This window comes from Camelus dromedarius, chromosome 16 (assembly GCF_036321535.1).
Source record: "Camelus dromedarius isolate mCamDro1 chromosome 16, mCamDro1.pat, whole genome shotgun sequence".
Classification (NCBI taxonomy): Eukaryota; Metazoa; Chordata; class Mammalia; order Artiodactyla; family Camelidae; genus Camelus; species Camelus dromedarius.
Window position 1 is genome coordinate 40,895,126 of NC_087451.1, and position 22,816 is coordinate 40,917,941.

Genomic DNA, 22,816 nt, shown 5'->3' on the forward strand with positions numbered 1-22,816 from the left:
AACCTAAGCTGAACTGGTAAACAGATCAGAAAAATGAGACAATTCCCTTCACTTGCTCTATGACTCCATCTGGTAGACAAATGTGGAACGACACCCAATCCACACCCACCAGGACACAAACAGCTTGCCAAGTGTGTCAAGGAGGCACATGGTCCTGGCTTCAATCCCTCACTGCTTCAAAAGGCTAGGGTGTGGGGGGAGCAGGTATAGCTCAAGTAGTAGAGTGCATGCTTAGCATGCATGAAGTCCTGGGTTTAATCCCTAGTTCCTCCTCTGTAAATACATAAATAAACCTAATTACCTCCCCCCAAAACAAACAAACAAAAAGGCTAGGGTGAGCAGAACCCTCAAGAGTTCATTTTAAGATCAGCCTAAAAGCTGTATACTGAGACTAGCAAAATATGCATAAATATGCAAAGCACATATAGATTTGCAAAAACTCTGCACAGGAATTATTTTCTCAAGTTTGACCACCGTTGACCTCTGGTAGTCAACTGGGTTAGTGGTCAGCATACAGGGAAGATGCAGAACAGGCTCCAAGGATTGCTGGAGGGCATTTTCAGAGAGATGCATGTACTGTTCCTACACCCTCAGGTACTCTGAGACTCTCAGTATAATGGGGACATTTCTCACCATATTTCTAACTAGTCAGAACAACATGTGGTTTCCTTCTCTGACTGGCTCCCTGGCATTCACTGCGGCGTGCCATTCGTCCCTGCATGTCAAGTGCCTGGAATACACTTACAATAATGTAACTGCTCCTCAGAAGCATCTGGACTACAGCTGCCTGTCACATAAGGGACACATGTGGGGTGTCATGCATAGAGCACACACCATCCCTTTTCCTACCTCTGCTAAGCCCTATGTCTCTTAATGCCACAGGAACCTTCTCTTGCCCAGTGCTGAGAACCACTGCCAGTCTGCATGGAAGAGGAAGAGTTCTCGGGTCCCCAGTGAACTGGAGGTATAAAGCAAGCGTTGCCTTGCTCCACGCCCCAAGAACAGGTTGATGATGTAGAAATGTTTTATTTTCCCCAGGAGATTTAGACGCTTACTAAAACGCTACTTCAAAGTCCACTGCTTCTTTCCCCTCAAAGTACTGTTTATAAGAAAAAAACAAAACTGCTTTTATAGAAAGGAGGCAGACTGCTTTATATCAAAAGGGGCTATCTCCTCCTTTCAGGGGTAGGACATGACTAAGGTAGTACAACAAAGAAACAATATTAAGCCCGGTGGGGATCCTAATAGCAAATTAAGTCTGCGTGGCCTCCCAAGCAAATGAACCATGAACACCAATGTTCTGATGCTGGTAGGGAGGAGGTGGGGGTGGGTAGTGTCAGGACAGGCAAAGCCTGACATTAGTGGAACAAAGAAATTCACACCTGCACATGTAATAACTATTCATTCTAAAGAAGTCACCCTCCCACCTCCAACCCCAAGTACAGATAAGGGCTGCCACAAGCACATTCTAAACACAGGAAAGCACACTAACTGGGACACTGAAGACCAAGAACTTTGAAATGGGGTCAGTGAGCACAGCACTGAGGAACTGAACAAGTCAAACAGGCACCACTGAGGCACAGCAGATGCCCCCCCCCAACTATCTCCTCCAAAGTGAAATGACTGAAGCAGCAAAAAAAAAAACCCACCCGAAGCTTCCCAAGCTTCCCAGACCACTAAAGAACACTCTCATCTGGTTTCTACAAACAAGCAACAATAATTTCTAAGGCTTTACTTGTTTATTATAGCTAATTTTAGACACAATGGAAGGGGAGGGTTAAAAGCATCGGCTTTGGGTTAAGAGAAGTCTAGATTTAAATACCAGCTTAGCCATTTCTTAACTGTTACTCAAATTCTGTTAAGTATCAGTTTCCTCATCAGTAAAACAGAAAATGTATTCACTCCTAGGACAGTTATGAGGACTAAATGAAACAACAATAAAGCATGTAAAGCTCTTAACACAATGCTCAAACTACATCTATTATTACTAAATTTCAAAAAATGAGCACTCTAGTATCACTTACTTGTGGTAATTCTCCTTTTTCTCATCTCTCCAGTTTTTATTTAACTGGTGAATTTTCACAGCTACATATCTTTGTTCTGTTAGATCAAATGCCTGTAAAGAAAAGGAATAAATTACATTCTGGATAAATGCTAAACAAGAATTACAGGCAACTGACTTGAAACTTCTATTTAAAAGACTAACATATTCAAAGTCCAAAGTGCATTATTAAGTAACAATAGTGGTGGACAACACAGCACACACTTGTCTCAGAGCTGCAATCATCTTCTTGAAACTTGTGATCAGATAATTTAGAAGTCTCCAGACGCACTGGCACCAAGGGGTTTAGAAAATAAAACCAAGCATACACCACAAACAGAAAGACAGCCCATGCCTTAACAGTCATTCCCAAACAATTCTCTTCCCAGACATCCTATACCCTAGCTGGGACTTTTCTCCCCTAGGTTGATTCTCGCCCCTCGGCTGACACCAGGACTTGACAAGCTTCAGCAGTAAGTCCTGCCACTTTTGAAACGCTAGGGACACAGACTGTCTGCCTCCTTGAGAAACAATCCCCCAAGATACACCTCTCTTTGCTGTTTGTCTAGAAAATAATCTTTTAATTTGTTATACTATTTATTGAAATAAAAACAGAAACAAAAACAACAATAAAAATACAGCTCTACCTTTAGTCCCACCCCTAAATGCTAGTAAATAAAAAGCAGTTTTTGATCCCCACCACTGCTGGCTACACAGTGCTATCTTATGCAATGAAAAAAGGTAACAGGTTTTTGAGGATGCCTGGTGTAAATCACAATTTGACAAAGTAAGTAGCACTTTAATACAACAGATTTCCCCTGTTCAAAAGAATTTATTAGGGAACTCCTTCAGAATGAATAGATTTTCTTGGGCTTTAAAAGTTCGGATTAAAAACTTACTACTTCAGTTCCAACATTATTATCAACTATCTGCCAGCTTCCACAGATGTACAAACAGATGAAGGCAACAGGCACAGAATAAACAGTCCGTGAACAGTGGTAATTACAGTTCCACAGATCTTTTAAAATGTAAGCTACCTCTAGGAAAGCACAGGATACAAAAGAGGGTTGCTTATAAAAGAAACTTCTAATTTATATTAAATTTAAACCAGTGTTTTTTAAAATATAAAAACCAAACAATTCAAACAGAACAAACATCTTATTTCATGGAAATGGAAACTTTTGAACTGTATTTTTGTTTCAAATTCTGAAGTCCACCTGCATGCATGCATCATGGCTTTATAGTAGAGAACCATTTCAAACTATTAAAAACCAGATTAAATATCACCTAATTTGTAAGAGCACTAATGAACTGTAAGTGTCATTTATTCCAATTACCACACCATATTTTTGAATCCAAGACACTATGATCCATCACTCAATTAAGAAGGGCTTCTGGGGAGTGGAAAACAGCAAAACAATAACTACATTAAATGTACACATCACTCTAAGAAGCATCTAGATCTCAGAAATGTTAAAATGTTTGAAGAATATACTAGGAAAAAAACAGGATGAAGAAATCGCTAACAGGTAACTGGAAAGCACCAAGAACCAATTTTAATGGTTTTTAAAAAGGAACAGTCCCACCTCTGGGTATAAAGCCAAAAGAACTGAAAGCAGAGTCTCAGAGATATTTGCACATGCATGTTCAAAGCAGCATTGTTTACAACAGACAAGAGGAGGAAGCAACCCAAATGTCCACTGGCAGATGAACGGATAAAGAAAATGAAGTATATACATACAATGGAAGGTTATTCAGCCTTAAAAAGAAGGAAACTCTGTCACATGCTTCAACGTGGATGCTTTGAGAATATTAATCTGAGTGAAACAAATTAATCACAAAAGGACAAACACTGTGTGATTCCACTCATATGAGGTATCTAAAAGTAATCAAATTCATAAAACCAGAAACTAGAACAGTGGCTACCAGTGGCTGGGGAGAGAGGAAAAAGAGTTACTGATTAGTGAGTAGAGCTAGTGGGTTTTGCAAGATGAGAAAGTTCTAGAGAGCTGTTTCAAAACAACATGAATATACCTAACACTACTGAACTGTACACATTAAAAGAGTGAATGATAAATTTGTTACATGTTTTTTAACCACAATTTTTAAAAATTACCAAAAATAAAAAATAAATTAAGCATATGGTTCAAAAATGAAAACAAAGAAGAAAGCAGAAGGAAAGACTGAAAGCAAAAGTTAATAGAAAACATAAAACAGTAGATTTTATCAACAAAAATAAACATTTCAAAAGAAAAGAGAAATAACTAAGGTATGGATATTTTTAAATCAAGATGAAACAGAGTGATTTTCCAGAAAAACTGAATTACCAAAACCAAATTAAGAAGGGAAAGAAAATCTGAATAGATCAGTATTTATAGAAGGAACCGAAAAGGTTGTCAAATAGCTTTCCTCTAAAATGACATCTACCTAGGTGATTTTATGATTCAGTTCTAACAAACTTTTAGGAAGCCAACAATTCCTATGTAATGCAGAGCATTCCAGAACACAGAAGAGAATTTCACAACTCGTTCTAGGATAACTAAGACACAAGAGCTAGACAATGCTGCTTGCACACAGAAGACAACTATGAGTCAGTCCTACTATGTACACAGACTAAAAATATGAGCAAAATATTAGAAAATCAAACCCAGCAGTACACTAAAACTAATTATTACAGTTCTGGAAATGTATAGTGATGACAGTTTCACAACACTGTGAATGTACTTAATGCCACTGAATTGTACACTTAAAAAATGGTTAATTAAAATGGCCAATGTTTTATATATATTTGTGTGTATATATATATATAACCACAATGAAAAATATTATAAAAAGGGAAAATAGTACAACTAGTTTTTATTGTTATCTGAAATGAAAAATTATTTTACTCAAAAGATCTCCCATATAAAAATTCATATGGGCATAACATAAATCACAACAGCAAAGGCTACACCTTAGGAAAGAGGGAATTACCAGGGCCACGCAGTAAAGAACACTTAACAAACCAATTCAGCATTTAAAAGCTAGGTGCTAGAAACATCTACAGAAGTTTAAGGAGGCCATGACTGGTTAATGTGTGATATATCTGCAGTTACATTTAAAACAGACCGAATTCCTCATTTAGGAAAAATCAACTGGAGGCATAGCAGCCTGTACTTTGCTGGCCCAACTGAAGTACTCTAAGCCAGGACACTCCTTCAGAATGCCAGCGCTACTAAATGCTGACTTAGAAAATGAGAACATTTTAAAAATAAAAACCACGTTTTCAAAGAATTAATTTTAACAAATCTATTTTGTTTAAAAGTAACATTCATTTCTAACAAATGAAGATGGGCAGAAAGTACAAAACTAGAATAAAAATCGCCATAATTCCATTACCCAGACATGAATGTTATTTTCTCTTCCTGTTTTTTTTTAAATCTATAATTATTTACTTTTCAAACTTGAAAACAGGGTAAAGTATTGTATTTTGCTTAGTTACTTAAGTTTATTGGAAGAAGTTCTCCCAAAGGTACAGGTTCTTAAAGTTTTTGAATTTCAACCAATAGCTATCAACCCACAGTTATCACTATTCTTAATGTTCTCCAAGTTGATAATAATCAATAATTTAACCCTCAGTCTCTGTACCCAGTTCCTCATACTTACCTTGTAAACTTCACTGAAACCTCCTCTACCCAAAAGATGTAACAACAAATATCTGTCATTTAGCGTTGGATGATCTTTAAATCTGTGGAAACAGGAATATATAACAATAACACCCAGAGGTCAAGGACTACACAATTTTCCATGTTTCCCAGAAAATCTAACATGTTATACACATGATTACAGCTACTGCCAACAGCTTGGCAATGATCACCAATACAGCAAATTCTGAGCATTTTATGTTCTATAGTTAAGTTCTATAGTTCCGAGACAGCATAAGTACAATGAACAGCATTAGCTGTAGAGTCATGCACCATGGGTGCCAGCCTCAGCATAGCCACAATTAGACTAGTGACATTTGTTGACCTCCCTCCCTTTCTGCTCTGCTATAAACTGTGGGGGGCAAACTATACACTAGAACAGAGATTTTCAAACTGCGCTACTTGGTTCCTCCAAACCATTCAAGAACCACATGCTTCTGCCATTACAGAACTACATAAACTAAAATTCTAAGATTTTTGGCCTTTAAAAAGATTTCATTATGAGTCACATGTTCTACGTGTTTTCTCTTTAAGATGTTAAGTCTTCGTGATATAAATGTTTTCCCCATATAGGAGTCCACCTTGTATCATTTTCTAACAATAAGACAAAGAAATTAGAGTTTCTGGCAAAAATAACTTGAAAAATATTTCTGCCTAGTTCCTGATCTTAAACAGCCCCACTAATAATCCTGAAATTACTTTATTTTGATTTTGAGAGAATGGCATGCCTGTGGAGAGAGAATGGCATGCCTGTGGAGAGAGGTGACATTTCTGCATTGTGGTTAGCTTGGGAGTCAGCTCCACATATCAACTCTTTGTTTGGTCACACTAGTCCCTGGTCCCTGGTCAAGTTAATTTGTCTAAGCCAGTTTCCAGATCTATTTATTGAAGATGACCTATCTCATTTGATTATTGTGATGATTAAGTGACACAACATAAGGACATTTAGCACCCTGCCTGACACATAGTGCTCAGTAATGGGAACTGTTGTTGCCTGCCACTTTACAGAAAGGAAAGTCCAGGGCTCATACTGGCCAAAAATACACAAGCTGTAGCTATGTCAAAAATAAAATCATGTTTCAGAGTCAGAAAAATGTGGGAAAGAACAGATTATGGATAGAAGCCATTTCCCACTTGCAATCTACTTTTCATAGTTTCAACCCCTTAAATGAGTTATAAACAAAGGTGAACATTTATCATTATTTACTGTGCTGAACTTAAAAGTTTTTCTTAAACATCTCAACATTTGAATGGCCCGTAAAGGTCACTGAGAAACTGTCATCTCAACCCAGTGATCTTTCCACAACACCATACTGTCACCCTTCGCTTCACCCTAATAAGGCTCTGTAGGTAAATCTGAACATACACTACAACCAAACCATTTGTGACTACAAAGCATATTGCTTTAGTAACCTCTACTTGTGTAAAACTGCTATACTGTATGCATAGATATATATTTAATATATAAACCTAATATATTTACATATATTTAAACTAACACAAATCATAATTCTGTTCCTAAAACTGTATTACATACTATAATAGCGCTAAGCACACTATGGAATCATATACCAAATTTACATTAAGCAAAAATATCATTCTAGACCATTCGATTCATGCTAGAAAGTGCTCAGCAATCTCCAACCCAACATACCCCCAACTTGCTTACTGTGAATTATCTTCATTATGTATCCTTTTTAGTTCCCTGATATGTAGATTTCTAACCCTTTCTAGCCTTTCCAGCTCTGCCTGGATCTCTGCTTCTTCCTAAAATGAAAAGACAAAAAACCAACTCAGAACACAGGAAATTTTACGTTTTCAGAATCTCATTTCAAAAACAAAAGCAGACACTTCTCTTATGAAAAGCTAAAGGAAGATGTTTTGCACTGAAAAAGATTTTTTTTTTAAGAACCAGAATTCTAATCATAAAAAAACCCCAAAGCAAAATAATAAATAAAATTCAAACCACACAGAGAAGTATAGCAGGAAAAATGAAAGTCCTCTGCCCCCCCCTTTCTCTTCTCCATGCCCATTCCCCAGATATATACACTTAAGTTTCTTGCGTTAGTTTCCAGAAACGTTTGTTTTGCGTTTATACGTATAGGCATGCACTTTTTTCTTTTTTAAACAAAAACCAGGTTCTCTATTGGGTTCTGTTCTCTAAGTGTGGATTACACTTGGTGCCTTAAGTTCTACTGACTTAACAAGATCTGAGAACCTACTGGGGGAGGCGGGAGGGAGACACACACACACACACACACATAAATAGCAGTTTATTGAATGCTTACTGACCATCTTCAAGATAAGCAATAAACACCAAAAATGTATAGGCTGCTGAATTAAAGACATGAGCCATCTATATCTAAGATACCCTTGTGAACACTGTCAATAACAAATTCTGTAGGTGCCTTTGTGTTACAATATGGCTCTTCTTAGTTCAGGCAAGAGGTAAGAGCTGCTATGTGATTTAAAATATCATAATAAGTTAAATATCAATTTCAGCACCATCTGCTCTTATTTTTACATTTAATTTTTGCCAAAAAGATAATCACTTGTGAAGCCTTATGAGGTATACAGAATTATCTACTGGTTACGTCATTAGTGGGAAAAGCACTCTCACTGCCTGGCTGCAGTTGACTTGAAAATTGAAAGATCAGAGCTCCACTATTAGAAGACTAGGTGTAATAGTGAAAGTACCTATTGAAGATTCTTGCAGATATATGAAGCTATTAATTTGCCCAAATGACCAAATAGCTTCAACAACAAATGTAGACTAAAAATTGTTTTTCTCCAGACAGATTTTCTCATCATACTTACCTTTTTAAGATGACCTAATCTGAGTTTGAAGATTTCTTCTTGTTCATGGTATTCTGCTAAAGTTAACCTGGAAAATAATGACAGAAATTTCAGTAAATTATTTGAAATCATAGTGTGCTTAATGCCAAAGCATGTTATACAGTACACTGAATCTCGTAGTTAAAATGACCAAAAGACAGATTATCCTGCAGTCTTTTGACGAGAGAAAAACTTCTATGATTTATCAGATGTGATGTGAAGGAAGGAATTCAAAGCCAGAAGTCGAATTTGTAAAAAATGAGAAAAATAAATGAGCTATATTTTTACACTCCTTATGAAACGAGTTTTATCTCATACCTTACTCAGATGAAAATCCATTAGAAGAGACAACCAAAAATTATATGTCTTAAGGTTTTTTTTAAAGGGGAAAATAGTAAGCCAATGTATTTTATTATTTTTGATAACTCTCTGATCTTGATATTAAGAGAAGAACAACATAGCAGGAAGAGTCCAGCTTCATAGCAGCACTGTTTACAATAGCCAAGACATGGAAACAACCTAAATGTCCATTGACAGATGAATGGATAAAGAAGATGTGATGTATATATACAATGGACTATTACTCAGCCATAAAAAAGAATGAAATAATGCCATTTGCAACAACATGGGTGGACCTAGAGATTATCACATTAAATGAAGTATGCCAGACAAAGACAAATATCATGTATCATTTATATGTGGAATCTAAAAATGTGTGTCTGTGTGTATATATATTATATATGTCTGAATTTTATTTACAAACCAGAAATAGACTCACAGATATAGAAAACAAACTATGGTTACCAAAGGGGAAAGGGGGGATGGAAATAAATTAGGAGTTTGGGATTAACAGATACACATTGCTATATATAAAACAGATAAACAAGGATCTACTGTACAGTACAGGGAACTATATTCAATTTCTTGTAATAAGCTATAATGGAAAACAATCTGAAAAAAATATATATGTATCTAAGTATGTACACGTATAACTGAATTGCTTTGCTGTATATCTGAAGCTAACATTGTAAATCACTTCAATAAAAAATAAAATTAAAGAAAAGAAAGAGTCCAGGATTTGGAGTCTGAGGACCAGGGTTCAAAGTACAACTCAGGCCATGTGACCTTGGGCAAGCAACTTTAATCTCAGTTTCCTAAAAATGCAGCAAGTAATGATACTTATCTTAAAAAGCTGTTGTGACTATTAAAACGAGAATGTGAAGAGAAATAATATGTAAAATTCTATATAACAGTTCTCAGTTCTCACAGGACTGACTTGATGGGTCATCACTCACTTCATGTTCCACCTAACCTCAACTGCATCCTCTTATCTCAAAAATGAACATGTAAGAAGTGATATCTTACTCCTCCATCTTAAACCTCTTCACATTCTAGAAGCACACACATGTATTTCAAAGTTTTTTCTAAATAGCAAGAGAAAGAAGGAACAGCTATCCTATCAACCAGGAAGGGCCACAAAATAGAGCCTTTTGAGGTCTGACTAAAAGAAAATTAAAATAACAAGAAAAATACACCCACTAGGGCTGTTTCACCTATCTTTTCATAGTTGCAGAAATATTTACATCCATTACTCCACATCACACAAGTAAAAAAGGAAGAAATGAAAAATCAGAGCTAAGAATTCTCTCTGCCTGAAATAGGTTCAGTACCAGGAAAGGATAATGTAACTCACTCCAAGACTCCAGAGGACTGCTTCTGCCTTCTAGCCAAAGGAATGAGCCAAGTCACATACTGTAATTAAAGACTGGACTCACAGCCTTCCAGCTTGGATTTTACACAGGACTCCAGATGGCAACTGCTTACTGACATACTACTGGCCTAGACTGAATTCTAATTATTATTCTACAGCAAAAAAACAACCTGTGCCTGCTTTATCACTCCTAAGCCAACGGTCTTATGCAGTAGCATTAAATAATTGTCAAGTAATACTGGAAGGAGAGTCCCTTCACAAACTAAATACAGGAGCCAGGAAAGAGAAAATAATCAGATTAATGTGTACAGCATTTGCCTAAAGAATTCTTCAAATATGGGCTCCTACTTGGACTTTTTGAAAGGAAATATTTTTTCTTAGAATCTAGTTTTAAAATACTCAGAGTGAAGATGTTTTCCAAATTTACTCACTGTGCATACTTTTATCACTATACTTAAAGTAATTATTAGTTTATTCATCTGCTCATTTTCCCTAGAGAAACTGTGAGCTCCTAAGGCTGGGTTGTATCCTTCAGCTCTGCATCCCTAGTGTCCAGAACAGGGCCAAATACATAATAAGCATTTAACAGAGACTTACTAAATGAATGTCAAGGAAAAGGCTCCCCAACACAACAGGTATGTATGGGGTGAGGACTGGTCTTAAGCCATCTTTCTCACTGGAATGAAGAAAGATACATTTCTGGGATGTCATGAACTTTTAATAATGGTGTAATTAATGTATGTATTATTATACTTGAGGTGGATTAAGGGTTAATTTGTTTTTGTGAACTAATATGAAAACATTAAAGGCAAAAGACATATTAGTCAATAAATTACACAGTATCATTATCCCTTATTTGTGGCTCTCTTTAAATCCCACAATCACACAGGGGTGACCAGTTAGCTCAGATGGTTAGAGCGTGGTACTAATAAATCCCACAATCACAGCTTTACAATATTTCTTTTTCCCTTGAAAAAAAACCAGTGTAGCCACTATAAATATACTGATTACAATACCAATGACTATTTCTATGAAAAAAATATTTTAGATTTCAAACATCCAATTCGGAACCTGACTTCGCAGCTACCATCAATTCTTTATAGAGATTTTTTACACTATTATCTGTAGGTCTTTTTTCCCTTTTTAATTTGAAAGCCTCTTGAAGATAGAGGTGATGGCTTAAATATCTTCAGGGTATGCATAAGAGATATTTTAAATAGGTGAGTAACATACAGGTTTCATGCCAATCCTGTTTAGCAGTCGTGCCTCGTTGGCAAACTATAACCTGTGGGCCATTGAGCTCACAGTCTGTTTCCGTAAATAAAGTTTTACTGGAACACAGCTACGCTCATTCATTGATGTACTGTCTATGGCTGCTTTCAAGCTACAACAGTAGAGCTGAGTAGTTGCAACAGAGAACCTCAAGAGTGCAAAGCCTAAAGTATTTATTATTCGGCCCATTAGAAAAAAAGCTTACCAACTCCTTTCCCAGTGGAAGATTTTCTTAGTGGTCAAGGATTCAAAAATCAATTAGAGAAATTTGACACGGGGTTGGGGTGAAAAAGGAAGGCACCTGTGCTCTAAGCATTCTATTCCTCCTATGCATGGTAGCTATGGAGTAACTGCTGACTGGCAGTGAAAAAGATGGCTACACTGCAATTTAAGATACTGGTGTTTTCCTTAGGTCCCCAGACCAGGAAAAAATACTGGGAATGTTAAGAACTGGCTTACTGGGAAAACATCCTTTTCCTAAAGTAGTGTCTAACTTACCTGAGGTTACGCCTAAACTTGTGGCTGTTAACTAAGTGCTCTTTAGACCACTGAAGAGCACTCTTCAGTTGCATTCTTGAGTCTGAAACGGTAGCCAGGTAATCCCCATAAGATGATACCAATGTATCATAACCTAAAACTGCACATCAGCAATTATATTATTTGAATACCTAATGACATTACTTTTGTTTTAAGAGTGACCAAAGACCATGATATCAACTTAAATGTCATTATTTCTACCTCTTATCTGAAACTCCCTGAAGAAGATCAGGACTAAGAAAATGAGTTAATTTTATAGGGTTTTTATATGAGTTAAGCAAATCCATTAATGTAACTAAAAAGAAAGCTTAAGCTCCAGAAATCTCCATAATTTATCGTTTTTTTCCAGTGCACTCAAAAAGACATTTGTATTTCAGAGGAGAATGTAGAATCTCACAGTTCACATCAGTACAGAACATACGTTTCATTCTCCGCTCCGTTGGTCTTGCTTTTCCTCTGTTTCTGCTCATTGGTTGCTGGAGGGGCCTGTCCCATGGCAGGAGGTTTCCGCTTTGCTAACATTTTTCGTTGTCTTTCTATCTCTTCTCTCTGTGAATTTATCCTTTCCTGTTGCCTAGAGATACAAAAGATGTTGCATAGAGGAAGAAGGTCAAAAGTTCTTTAAGATGGGTATAGAATAAACACAAATATCTTTATATTTGATAGACTGTATATCTGATAGACTTCAGAAAAAATAAGCCCCTTTAAGTAAGGAGAGATTTGATTTTAACTTCAGGTTGGAAGGGCCAAATATATGGTGAAAGAACGATTTTTTGGAATGAGTTCGTGCTTTAAGACACCAGTTATGATTATTCTCAGAATAGGAATGTGGGCAGGAAGGAAAAATCTCAAATTTCTACTGTGACCTTATTTTCTAACTCAAAAGGAAAAAAATTGCTGATTCCTTTTTAACAGTTAGAAAACAACTCTCTGGTAATTAACCCATTAAAGTAAAGAACTGTATTTACATAAGAAAAAAGGTATAAAAGATCCCAAGTGTCTTTTTATTTGGAGTAACATTTCCTCAAATTCTACCTAGAAAGATACCAAAATTTGAATGATGCTAAACAAAGTGGAAAAAGGTCTTCATTTATTCTAGTCTAAGTGAACTGTTACCAACCAGTCACTGATATGGTGAAACCTACACTAAGTTTTTTAAGAACAATTATGTACATTTAGAGAAAGTAAAATGAAGCCCTTCAACTAGTAAAAAAACTCCTTAAGAAACAGTACTTAAAATGAATTAATAAAAAACATATATAAAGACTTGCAACATCTAATACCATTGTCATTGGGAATGTATTTCTGAATAAGATATAGAGTATTTTCAAATATGATGCTGCATTTTTCTATAATAAACTAGTTTACAAACTAGGAGTCAATAAAAATACCCATATAAGTAATCCACTTTCTCTCATGTATACTGATACCTGACAGACACTAAGGTTTATAGACTTGGTACATAAAAATATACCAAGATTGGAGATTAACCACTTAATAGACTACAATCTTTAAATCATGTATCACAGTTGACTTGACAGTCAAATGCTAGCTCCCTTCTCCTTCTCTGTCTACCATGTCTTTTCCCCCATCTCCTTTTCTTGATCCAACTTTTACTTTTTTAGAATGATAGAATCTAATTTTTCAAATCTATATTCTCAAATGAAATCTATTCCACCCTCTTCCCTGAACACTATAGTCAACAGTCTCTAGACTTTTTCCAGATTCAGTGTATCTTTCTCAGAAGAATGGCAACCAGAAAAAACAAGATGCCCATCATACAATTTATGCTGCCATTATCTATAAGGGCAATTAAGTGTTAGCAAGGTTAACCTAATCAAAACACTGCAAATAAATATCTATTCATCTAATACAATTCTCTTGGCTTTAAGAGGAGCTGACTCACTGATTAGATGTCAGTTTAAGAGCAAAGTGGACATTTTAATTCGAGAGTTGTCTGCTTGTCTAAAAAAAATCTTTTAACTATCATTAGAGACATGCCTTTTCCTCCAAAATATATGTATATAAATAATTCATAGCTTGAAAGAATTCTGGATTGAGGTACAGAATTCTTAGGTAAAATCACAATCTTCCTTCTCACTCAATGAGTGTTCTCGAGGAAAACATTTATCTTCTCTAAATATGAGTTTCCCAATCAAAAAATTGATAAAATATCTTTAGTTTGTTTCTACTCTTTCAGGGCCATGATGTCAACGCACTCTGAATTCTCTGAAGATAACCATACAATATACAGTTTAACTATAAACTACAGTATGCTAGTGGTGTGCCACAACATTTTGTCTTTGAAGACTAACTGCTTTGGATGATTGAAATTTTAGCAACTATCCTTATTAAATATAAAATAAAACTGATTTCTTATAGTTTTCAGGGAGAATCCATTCATTTAATTCCCAAATTCACAAAGAAAGGAGCCCCACAACCATCATATATAAACCATAAACACAGGGTGCTCTTGTGCCAAAATGCCTCTGGAGACATCTTTAAACTGTATATTCTGAAAATGAGAGCGCTTGCTTGGACCTGAAAACTGATGCACCAGAGATCAACGTTACATATGATAAGGATTCCTACATTAATCCTGGATGTTCTTGAAACTATTTAGCTACTTATACTTATAAATAAAAGTCATCTAAAAATAGTCTATCAGTGATACTTCATTTAGGTTTATTTTGGGAAAACACAGTTTATTGACTTAATCATACTTTAACTTCTCTTGGAACAAGAACAATGTCTTATCAACTCTCATATCTCCAACACATATGACAGTGTCTTTTAAACAGCTGACTCTTAAATATTTCTTGCACTGCATCAATTTTAGAGAATGCTCACCCTTCATCACCCATGGAAAGACTTTTTCTACCATCTTTTACAATAGTATTAATGATCTGATACATTTACTTCACTCAAATCTAAGTAACTCTATTTAAAAAGCCATTACCTGTAAAAGAAAACAAGACAATCAGCTGTAGGTACCATTATCAGTTGAACTGCGTCACCCAAAAAGATACATTAAAAGTCCTAACCCCCAGTATCTCAGATTATGACCTTTGCAAATGGGGTCATTGAAGACATAATTTGTTAAAATAAGATCATACTGGAGTAGGGTGGGTGTCCTCATAAGAAAGTGTCCTCATAAGAAAAGAAGACACAAAGACATACGGGGGAACACACTGTGAAGATGCTGCCACAAGCCAGAGAACACCAAAGAATGGAGAGGTATTGAAATATACATATTTTCAGACATTATTTTAGCCAAAAAAATTTTAGTGGTGATCTACAGATAGTGTCCGAATACCTCAGATAAGAATTTTTAAAGATTCATATGTTCTGTGTCTACTGGGAACTGTGAAATGGTATGTACTACTCAAGGGAGATCTGACATTTATTGAATCAACAAAAAGAGTTGTCACTCATTTTATGGATCATGTGACCAAGAATCAGATGGTTCACAAGAAATCACGTTAAAATGGGATTCTATAATTCCTTACACATCAGACTAAATACATGGACTAGCATTACAAGCTATAAAGTTTAATTTATTCCCTCTGATCATCCACATCTTAAACGACCACAGTTTTGTATACAGGTCAAATCCCATTACTTTAATGTTGCCTATTGCAATAGAAAGAAAATCTTCATAAAGAATTTTTTTATTGCCTTATCATTGACTATTTGAGGCTTTGAGACTTATTTAAATAAAAAACTGTATACTGAATAACAACGGAATTTAACGTCACTACTTTCTCAGAACTGTAAAATAAGCTACTTTTTCAACAGGTTCAAAATTACCAGGAAAAATGACTAACCTGGCTAAAAAAAAAATATTACAAATCTGATATGATCTCCCTATTAGATACAAATCTTCTGTTTTAGGGGCTTAAAAAGATCACTCAAAAAAAAAGCAAGGAACAAAGTGAGAATAAAAGAACTGTGTTGAAGCTCCTGCTGAGACTATATTTTTGATCATCTGATTAATTTTTTTAATGTCTTGAGGTTTGTCTCTTCCTATAAAACCTAGTACTGCTTCAGCTACCTTACACACCAAATTATGTTGTGGAGTTTCTTATACACAGGTTACTATTATCTGTGAGGATATCAGATACAGTCTTTTACAACTAAAGAACTTCAATTTCTGCATTACAATTAAGAAAGGGAATTAATTTATTAAAGTAAAACTTTATAAAATATTATACCTATAATTAATAGATATCAGCCAGAAACAGCTTCTCAAGAGACGGGATGGATATTCTTCAATTTACATGACTTAAAACCATGAAAACATGCTATCCACTTAGAAGAAAGAATCCTGGTTATGGGTCTCATTTAGATAGTCCCAATTTCTCTGGTCTGATGGCTCTACAGCAAAGTCATCATTTTGTACTTTTACTATATAAGACTTCTAGAACCTTCTGGGCATCAGGCTACTTACAGAAAAAAAGAAAAAAACACTGCTACTATCAGCAAAAACTGTAATCACTTCTTGAAAGTAATTACATTTTACATCTCTATACAAATCCACTAACCTTTTATGCCTAACTAAGTCTGCAGACATTTTAAAAACTGCCATCTGAGGAGTAACCGTTGTCAAGGGCTGGTTGACACAATCACATGTGGGACCCAGTCTGAGCTTAGGAAGCTCTGACCAGCAACCAGGGATACAAGTTTCACTTTCTGTCCCATTCCAGCAAAACTGGGTGGTGTGTCACTTCCAGGGCAATTTGCACATCTTGGTCAGGGTGTTATGCAATAGGCATCATGCTCCCCGTGCAGCAGCCATTTACACTGCCCTGGTGCAATTCTGCTAAGTACCCAGCCACCTATGCTTAGAGCTCAGAATGGACGCAGCTCTGAGCCTCTGGTATGTGACCTAATTCAAAAGACTTTTTTCTTCCAGGGTACCGTATCTCTAACTGATAGCCTCTTATCACACCAAAATATGCATACGTGAGGTATATCTATGAGGCAAAAATACACCTAAACCAAGTTGGAGGTTAAAGGATCACATATAAAGCACTGACCAGAGGTTAGTTTTAACAAAGCATTATTAATAACATCAGTATATGTACTTTTCTTTCAGGCATAAATCTGTTATTATTTATGTTTCACTACTATTCAAAAGTAGTTCCACCCTTTCAAATCAATGCTCAGTAAGTTATTTCAGCAAGAAAAAAAAGGTAGGAAAGGCAGTCTACGGAACCCTTCAAGTCACAGTGATCTACAGATCAGTTTGAGAGCCCATGATTAAAAATACAATGTGTCACCCCCCCAACCCAGTCTCAGATGGAAATGATCTAACAATCAAAATAAATATAACACATTGTAAATCAACTATACTTCAATAAAAATTTGAGAGAAAAGAAAAGAAAAGAAAAAAGAAAAGAAAAGAAAAGAAGGAAGAAAGGAAGGAAGGAAGGAAGGAAGGAAGGAAGGAAGGAAGGAAGGAAGGAAGGAAGGAAGGAAGGAAGAAAGAAAGAAAGAAAGAAAGAAAGAAAGAAAGAAAGAAAGAAAGAAAGAAAGACCAAAGGGTACTACAACCTGAAGATACTTCAACTCCTAAGCTAATATTAGCTATTTACATAGTTGAAATTTTAGGATTTTAAATGTCAATTCCCTCCTTGGAGTAAATATTTGAATGTTTCAAACCAAAGTTATAATAAAGTGAAAAAGTGCTCAAGATTCCAAGTTGCTGACAGGCACAGACAGTGGAGCTAGTCTACAGCCTGACCGCTGGCTCAGTCCTTGCCTTCAAAGAGGTGACCATCTCTGATGACTGGATACTGTCCCCTTCAAGAGCATCAGGGACATGTCCTATAAGGTTCTTCCAGTGCTTTATTTTGTTTTATACCTAACTCAGGAAATTCTTCCTTGGGTCTTTGCTTGTTTCATTTTCCTTTGGGCCCAGAATAAATGCTCAGCTGATTCTTCATGAAAATCCATTACATAATGAAAAGGATACTGAGTCAAGCTCCAGATTTTTCTTCCTTAGTTTTGCCAATTTTGAACCTTTTAAGCTTCAAGGTGCAACTTGTTTTCTATCCTCTGTTACTTGTGTCATTTTTTCCTAGGACTTCAACTCATTCCCTGTATTTCTTTACACACATGGTGACAAAAACTGAATGAAAAGATGACTACCAGTACTAAGATTATTAATGATTACAATTACAAAAACTTTTGTAAAAATCCAAACCAACTTTTCAATTCTCAATTTAATCATTACATTTCACTTACTTTATAAGGTTCTGGAAAGCATAACCGTCTGTCCACTGTTCAGTGAACGAGGCCCCGTGTCGGACAGTGGTAAAGTGGCCCAACCTCAAGCGATCTTGCATGCTTTTATCTCTACATGCCATCTTCTCTTGTTTTGACTTAGAGGGACAAATAGAAAATAATTTTATTGTTCTATGAGAACTCAGATACAGCATTATGTTTATTTTTTTTCTACTACACTATTCAAAGTTTAGTACAACTGGCTAAATCTACATCGACTTTAGGAAGTAACCTAAAATTTTAAATGAATATTCTGTATTAACACATACTTTATTACTTCTGTCATAAAAATGGAAAAAAGTGGTTTCCTTTCTATAAAATTAAGATTAAGAGATGAAGCAAAATTCTCCTCAGTATCTTTGACAGCAATAAAATAACTTACTTCACTTTTATCACTGTTGCCTGTCTTTTTAACAGCATTTCAAATATTTCAGCAAAAGAAACCACTAGTCTGTCTCAAACTTCTAGCTTGTAATGATTTCATTAAAAAGTACTGCCATCTTAAAACCTTCACTAAGAGATAAATAAGTACTGGGGAATGTCATTTTTTAAAAAAACTTCCAAGAAACAGTTACTAAGTTGCAACTAATCATTAACTATAATAAAGGAAACATCATCCAATTAAAGTATTCATATGAAAGTATATGCCAACTTAATTATCACATTATTATATATATGTTACTCCAAACACCATCTCAGAAATGGAAATAAAATGTTTGTAATAGTAACAAGATATGCACTTTAATTAATAGGATGAATGTAAGAATTTAGGAGAGCAATACCCTGAACATTCTCAACTAGGACAAGCTGCGCTTGTCCAAGCAACATCACACTCAAAGCGACGCACAATCAGAAAACAAGCCCAAAATTATCACTCTGAATGCTTGGTTCAATGTCCATGTAAGAAAGAATTCTAATTGTCATATCATTAGACGTCTTTTCTTTTTTTTTTATTTTTTATTTATTATTGAATTAGTTATTTGGGGGGGGATAACTAAGTTTATTGATTTTTTAGAGGAGGTACTAGGGCTTGAACCCAGGACCTCATGCATGCTAAGCACGCATTCTACCACTTGAGCTATACCCTCCCCCAAGATGTCTTTTCTTAAGAAGCAAAAGTACTACTCTGAAGTATGTTCATCTAAGGTAAAGAGTAAGAAGCCACAACAATGACACACACTAAGCATCTTGGGATAGAGTTCAGGCCACCATTAGTCACTTACTTTTTCTATAAGGAGTTTCTTGCTCATTGTCACACATCGATTTAATCGTTCTTTGTATTTCTCTAGCATCTTTTGCTGTTCATCAATCTGCCGTCTCAAATCACAGTTGGCCTTCAATGGAAAAAAAAACTTTTTAATTAGCTCCAAGGAAGCCAGATTAATACAAAAGCAGTTTACAGAGTCGGAAAATCATTTCTGTTGTTCAATTAAAAGAAAAACTAAGGTGCCAAGAGGTAAGAGTAACTGTCTTTTTAAAAAAGAAGGTAAATACTTCACTCCTTGATTTTTAATAAACTTATCATTTATTAAAGACGAATTCTGTTACTAGAAGTGGCATGTTTTCCTACTGATCATATTTTACTCCTCCCAAAAGCCAGTTACAGGTGAATTTAGTATATCACATATGCTTAAACTGTCATGAAATAAAAAACATAATGAATGAGATGTTTAAAATTCATACAAAGGGTGATTAAGAACTTACCAAAAAATTACAGAATTTAAAAAAAAATGTTCTTTATTTTAAAACTGGTCTTTGTTTTTCTGTTCTTGTTTCCAAAGAAAAAGAGACATGGATTTACATAAATATTTCTTACCAGAGAAGCTAGGCACACCCATGCCCACATAAGACAGAACTAACAAACAAGTTGAATACAAGGTCTTGGTTCAAGAACACCAGAATGTAAATACACAGTTAATTTAGCTGTGGTCAGAAGGATGGGCTAAATACTTTGAAAAATTCAAGCCTCCTACAATAACAGAGAAGGAAAGAACCACTAACCCAAGGTCAATTTTGACTTGCAACTCCTGAATTTGTTCTTGCATTAAACAAAAGATATCTACTCTTTTAGCAAATAAATAATATTTTATAATAACTTGCTTGAATTATGGAAAAAAGCTAGTATTTCCCAATTACATGATACATGTATTCCTGAAACAGTAAAAAGCACAAATGGAAGATATTACAGCACACTCAATTTTTGAGACTTTTCAGCTTTCATTTCAAACTGACCAGCGTACAACAGCTTCCACCCCCACATTTCTACTCTCCTCATAAACACAATTTCTATTAGTTCTTCTAATAGAGTCCGAGAGTTCTATGGACGTTACCAAAGGCAAAGTACAAGCATATTTGGATAAATGTGACTAATTCATACTTAAAACTCTGCAAGCCAAAAATTAGTAATGTTTCTGTGAAATTCAATCTACCTTTGGAAGATTAGCATTCCCTTGAAATCTATAATCAATCTCTGGCAGCTCATTTAAAATTTTAGGAACTCTAAATTTGGTTACTAACACTAACAATTTTGTGTTCAGGTTTAAAACAGCACCTGGCTAGCAGCTTCTGATGCAGCATTACCCAACATCTCACTAACATGGAAAAACTCAATGAATGGTCCATGCCTGCCTGAAAAAAGCTATGAACAGCAGAGGTCATTCCCCCTGTCCCTCCAGATCAGAAACACAAGCTCTAGTTCAACTTGAAAAAATGGCAGATGTCCTTTTGTGTCTTCTTTTTTGACATATCCACTCCACTGGCACTGCTTTCCAAAGAAAGACTACAATCTTCAGAAACAAGGGAGTAGTGGTGAGTAAAGGGAACACACTTGCTTCCTGGAAGATGAAAGCAGACTTTTTTTTTTAACCCAGAAGAAGAGTACTAAGTTAGGATTAGTTTTTCATATACTCCAGCTTCTCAATCTTATGAAAGTGAGGTGATGAAGGAAGAAGACAAGTCCATGATCCCTTTTCAGTCTAGCAGACTACTCTGGACAAAAATATGCCAATACTGGAGTTGGGTTAGGAGCTTTTTAAACCCACAGTATCTAATTATAAATCTTGGCAAGTCAACCAGCACCCAAATGAACAAAAGCAGGAGTAAGAGCAATCCCAAGCAAGTATATGTGCTAACAATGAAAGATGGAAGTAGGTACTGAGTCTAAACATGGATCTCCTTATTGAAAGATGGAAAATGCAAACAAACAAACAAATTTAAAAAACAGGCCTAAGGAAAAATATATCTGAATAGGAAAAGGAACATCAGCTTGAGAACAGTGAAAATGATCTCCCTACAGAATTCAAAAGAACATTTTCCATAAGAAAGAACAATTCCATAAAATGCAAAGACATGGTATCCATGAAATAGAAGCCAAAACCCATAAAGAATGTACAGAATGAGATAAGAAAGTGCATTAGGTAAGGGGAAAAAAACAGGTAAATAAAAATGTAAATAATAAAATTCACAGGAGCTGCAGGAAATACATGGAAGACAAAATTAAAACTTAATGAGACTCAGAAGAGAAGGGTAATCATATTAAACGAGACATAAAATGACAGGAATAAGAGAGATCAGAGATCCAAGCTAGAAACCAAGGAAGAGGCCAACATAAGACAGAAAAAGGCAAAAATTAAGCATAACCATGCATTTCAAGAATAAAAATAGAGCTATGTAGATGTACCCTGCAAATCTTTTTGAAAAACAGGAATAAAGATGGGGGTGGAGGTTGGGGGGTAAGGGTGGTTAATAGTTATCACAGAAAACAGATGACCATGGCCTTCTCTGAAAGATTAAATGCTAGAAAAATTTTAAAGGAGTGAGTGCATGTTATATTAAGAAGGTGAGAAGAGATGGCCAAGAGGTTATCACATAAAACTCTCACACACAGTGCTATCTTTTATACAGGAAGGCAAGAGAAAGAAAATTCAGCTCTACAAGGTCACAAAAAATGTAACAATGATATATCCTTGAAAAATAATTACTTAAAAATATATTCCGGTCAATCAAGAGATAAAGAATACAAAAACTGTGATTAAAAGAACAGCACTAACAATGAGCTGTGAAACCATTCAACAAAGCTGTGTAACTAATTATTGCAAATTTGGTCTTAAAGCTGCCTGTAAATGTAAGAATTATTCTTTATAAGGTATTTTAAAACATCATATTTTACTCATAAAGACCAGGCTTACGGTTAGATCAATGCTAAACTCCAAGTTTTACATAGGAGTGAGTCAAGTATACTATTTAATAGTATATTTTGATAATTTAAAGAATATAGGTAAAAATTTTTACAGAGGAGATAATAAAAAATACAGTGATATTCTTTATTATTGAACAGAATTCTTTATTCAGTTAAATGGAATTATGGGTGTCATATTTTCTAGTATTCTCTAAATGAATTACAAACAGCATACGTTGCTGTTACAATAAGAAAACAATAAACATTTTAAA

At 35.3% G+C, this 22,816-nt stretch overlaps 1 protein-coding gene across 3 annotated transcripts in view; it reads right to left on the reverse strand.

Annotated features, from left to right (window-relative positions):
- The window catches only part of TLK2 (tousled like kinase 2), a 101,514-nt gene that overhangs the window by 16,941 nt on the left and 61,757 nt on the right, over positions 1 to 22,816 (reverse strand). For all 3 annotated transcript variants that reach the window (XM_031468832.2, XM_031468830.2, XM_031468831.2), the window contains 7 exons: positions 19,591 to 19,701; positions 18,329 to 18,465; positions 12,501 to 12,653; positions 8,542 to 8,608; positions 7,394 to 7,491; positions 5,687 to 5,768; positions 2,025 to 2,116 (listed from right to left, as the gene is read on the reverse strand). In XM_031468832.2, coding sequence (XP_031324692.1) covers positions 2,025 to 2,116; positions 5,687 to 5,768; positions 7,394 to 7,491; positions 8,542 to 8,608; positions 12,501 to 12,653; positions 18,329 to 18,465; positions 19,591 to 19,701 — 740 coding nt within the window. The remainder of the gene's footprint in view (positions 1 to 2,024; positions 2,117 to 5,686; positions 5,769 to 7,393; positions 7,492 to 8,541; positions 8,609 to 12,500; positions 12,654 to 18,328; positions 18,466 to 19,590; positions 19,702 to 22,816) is intronic.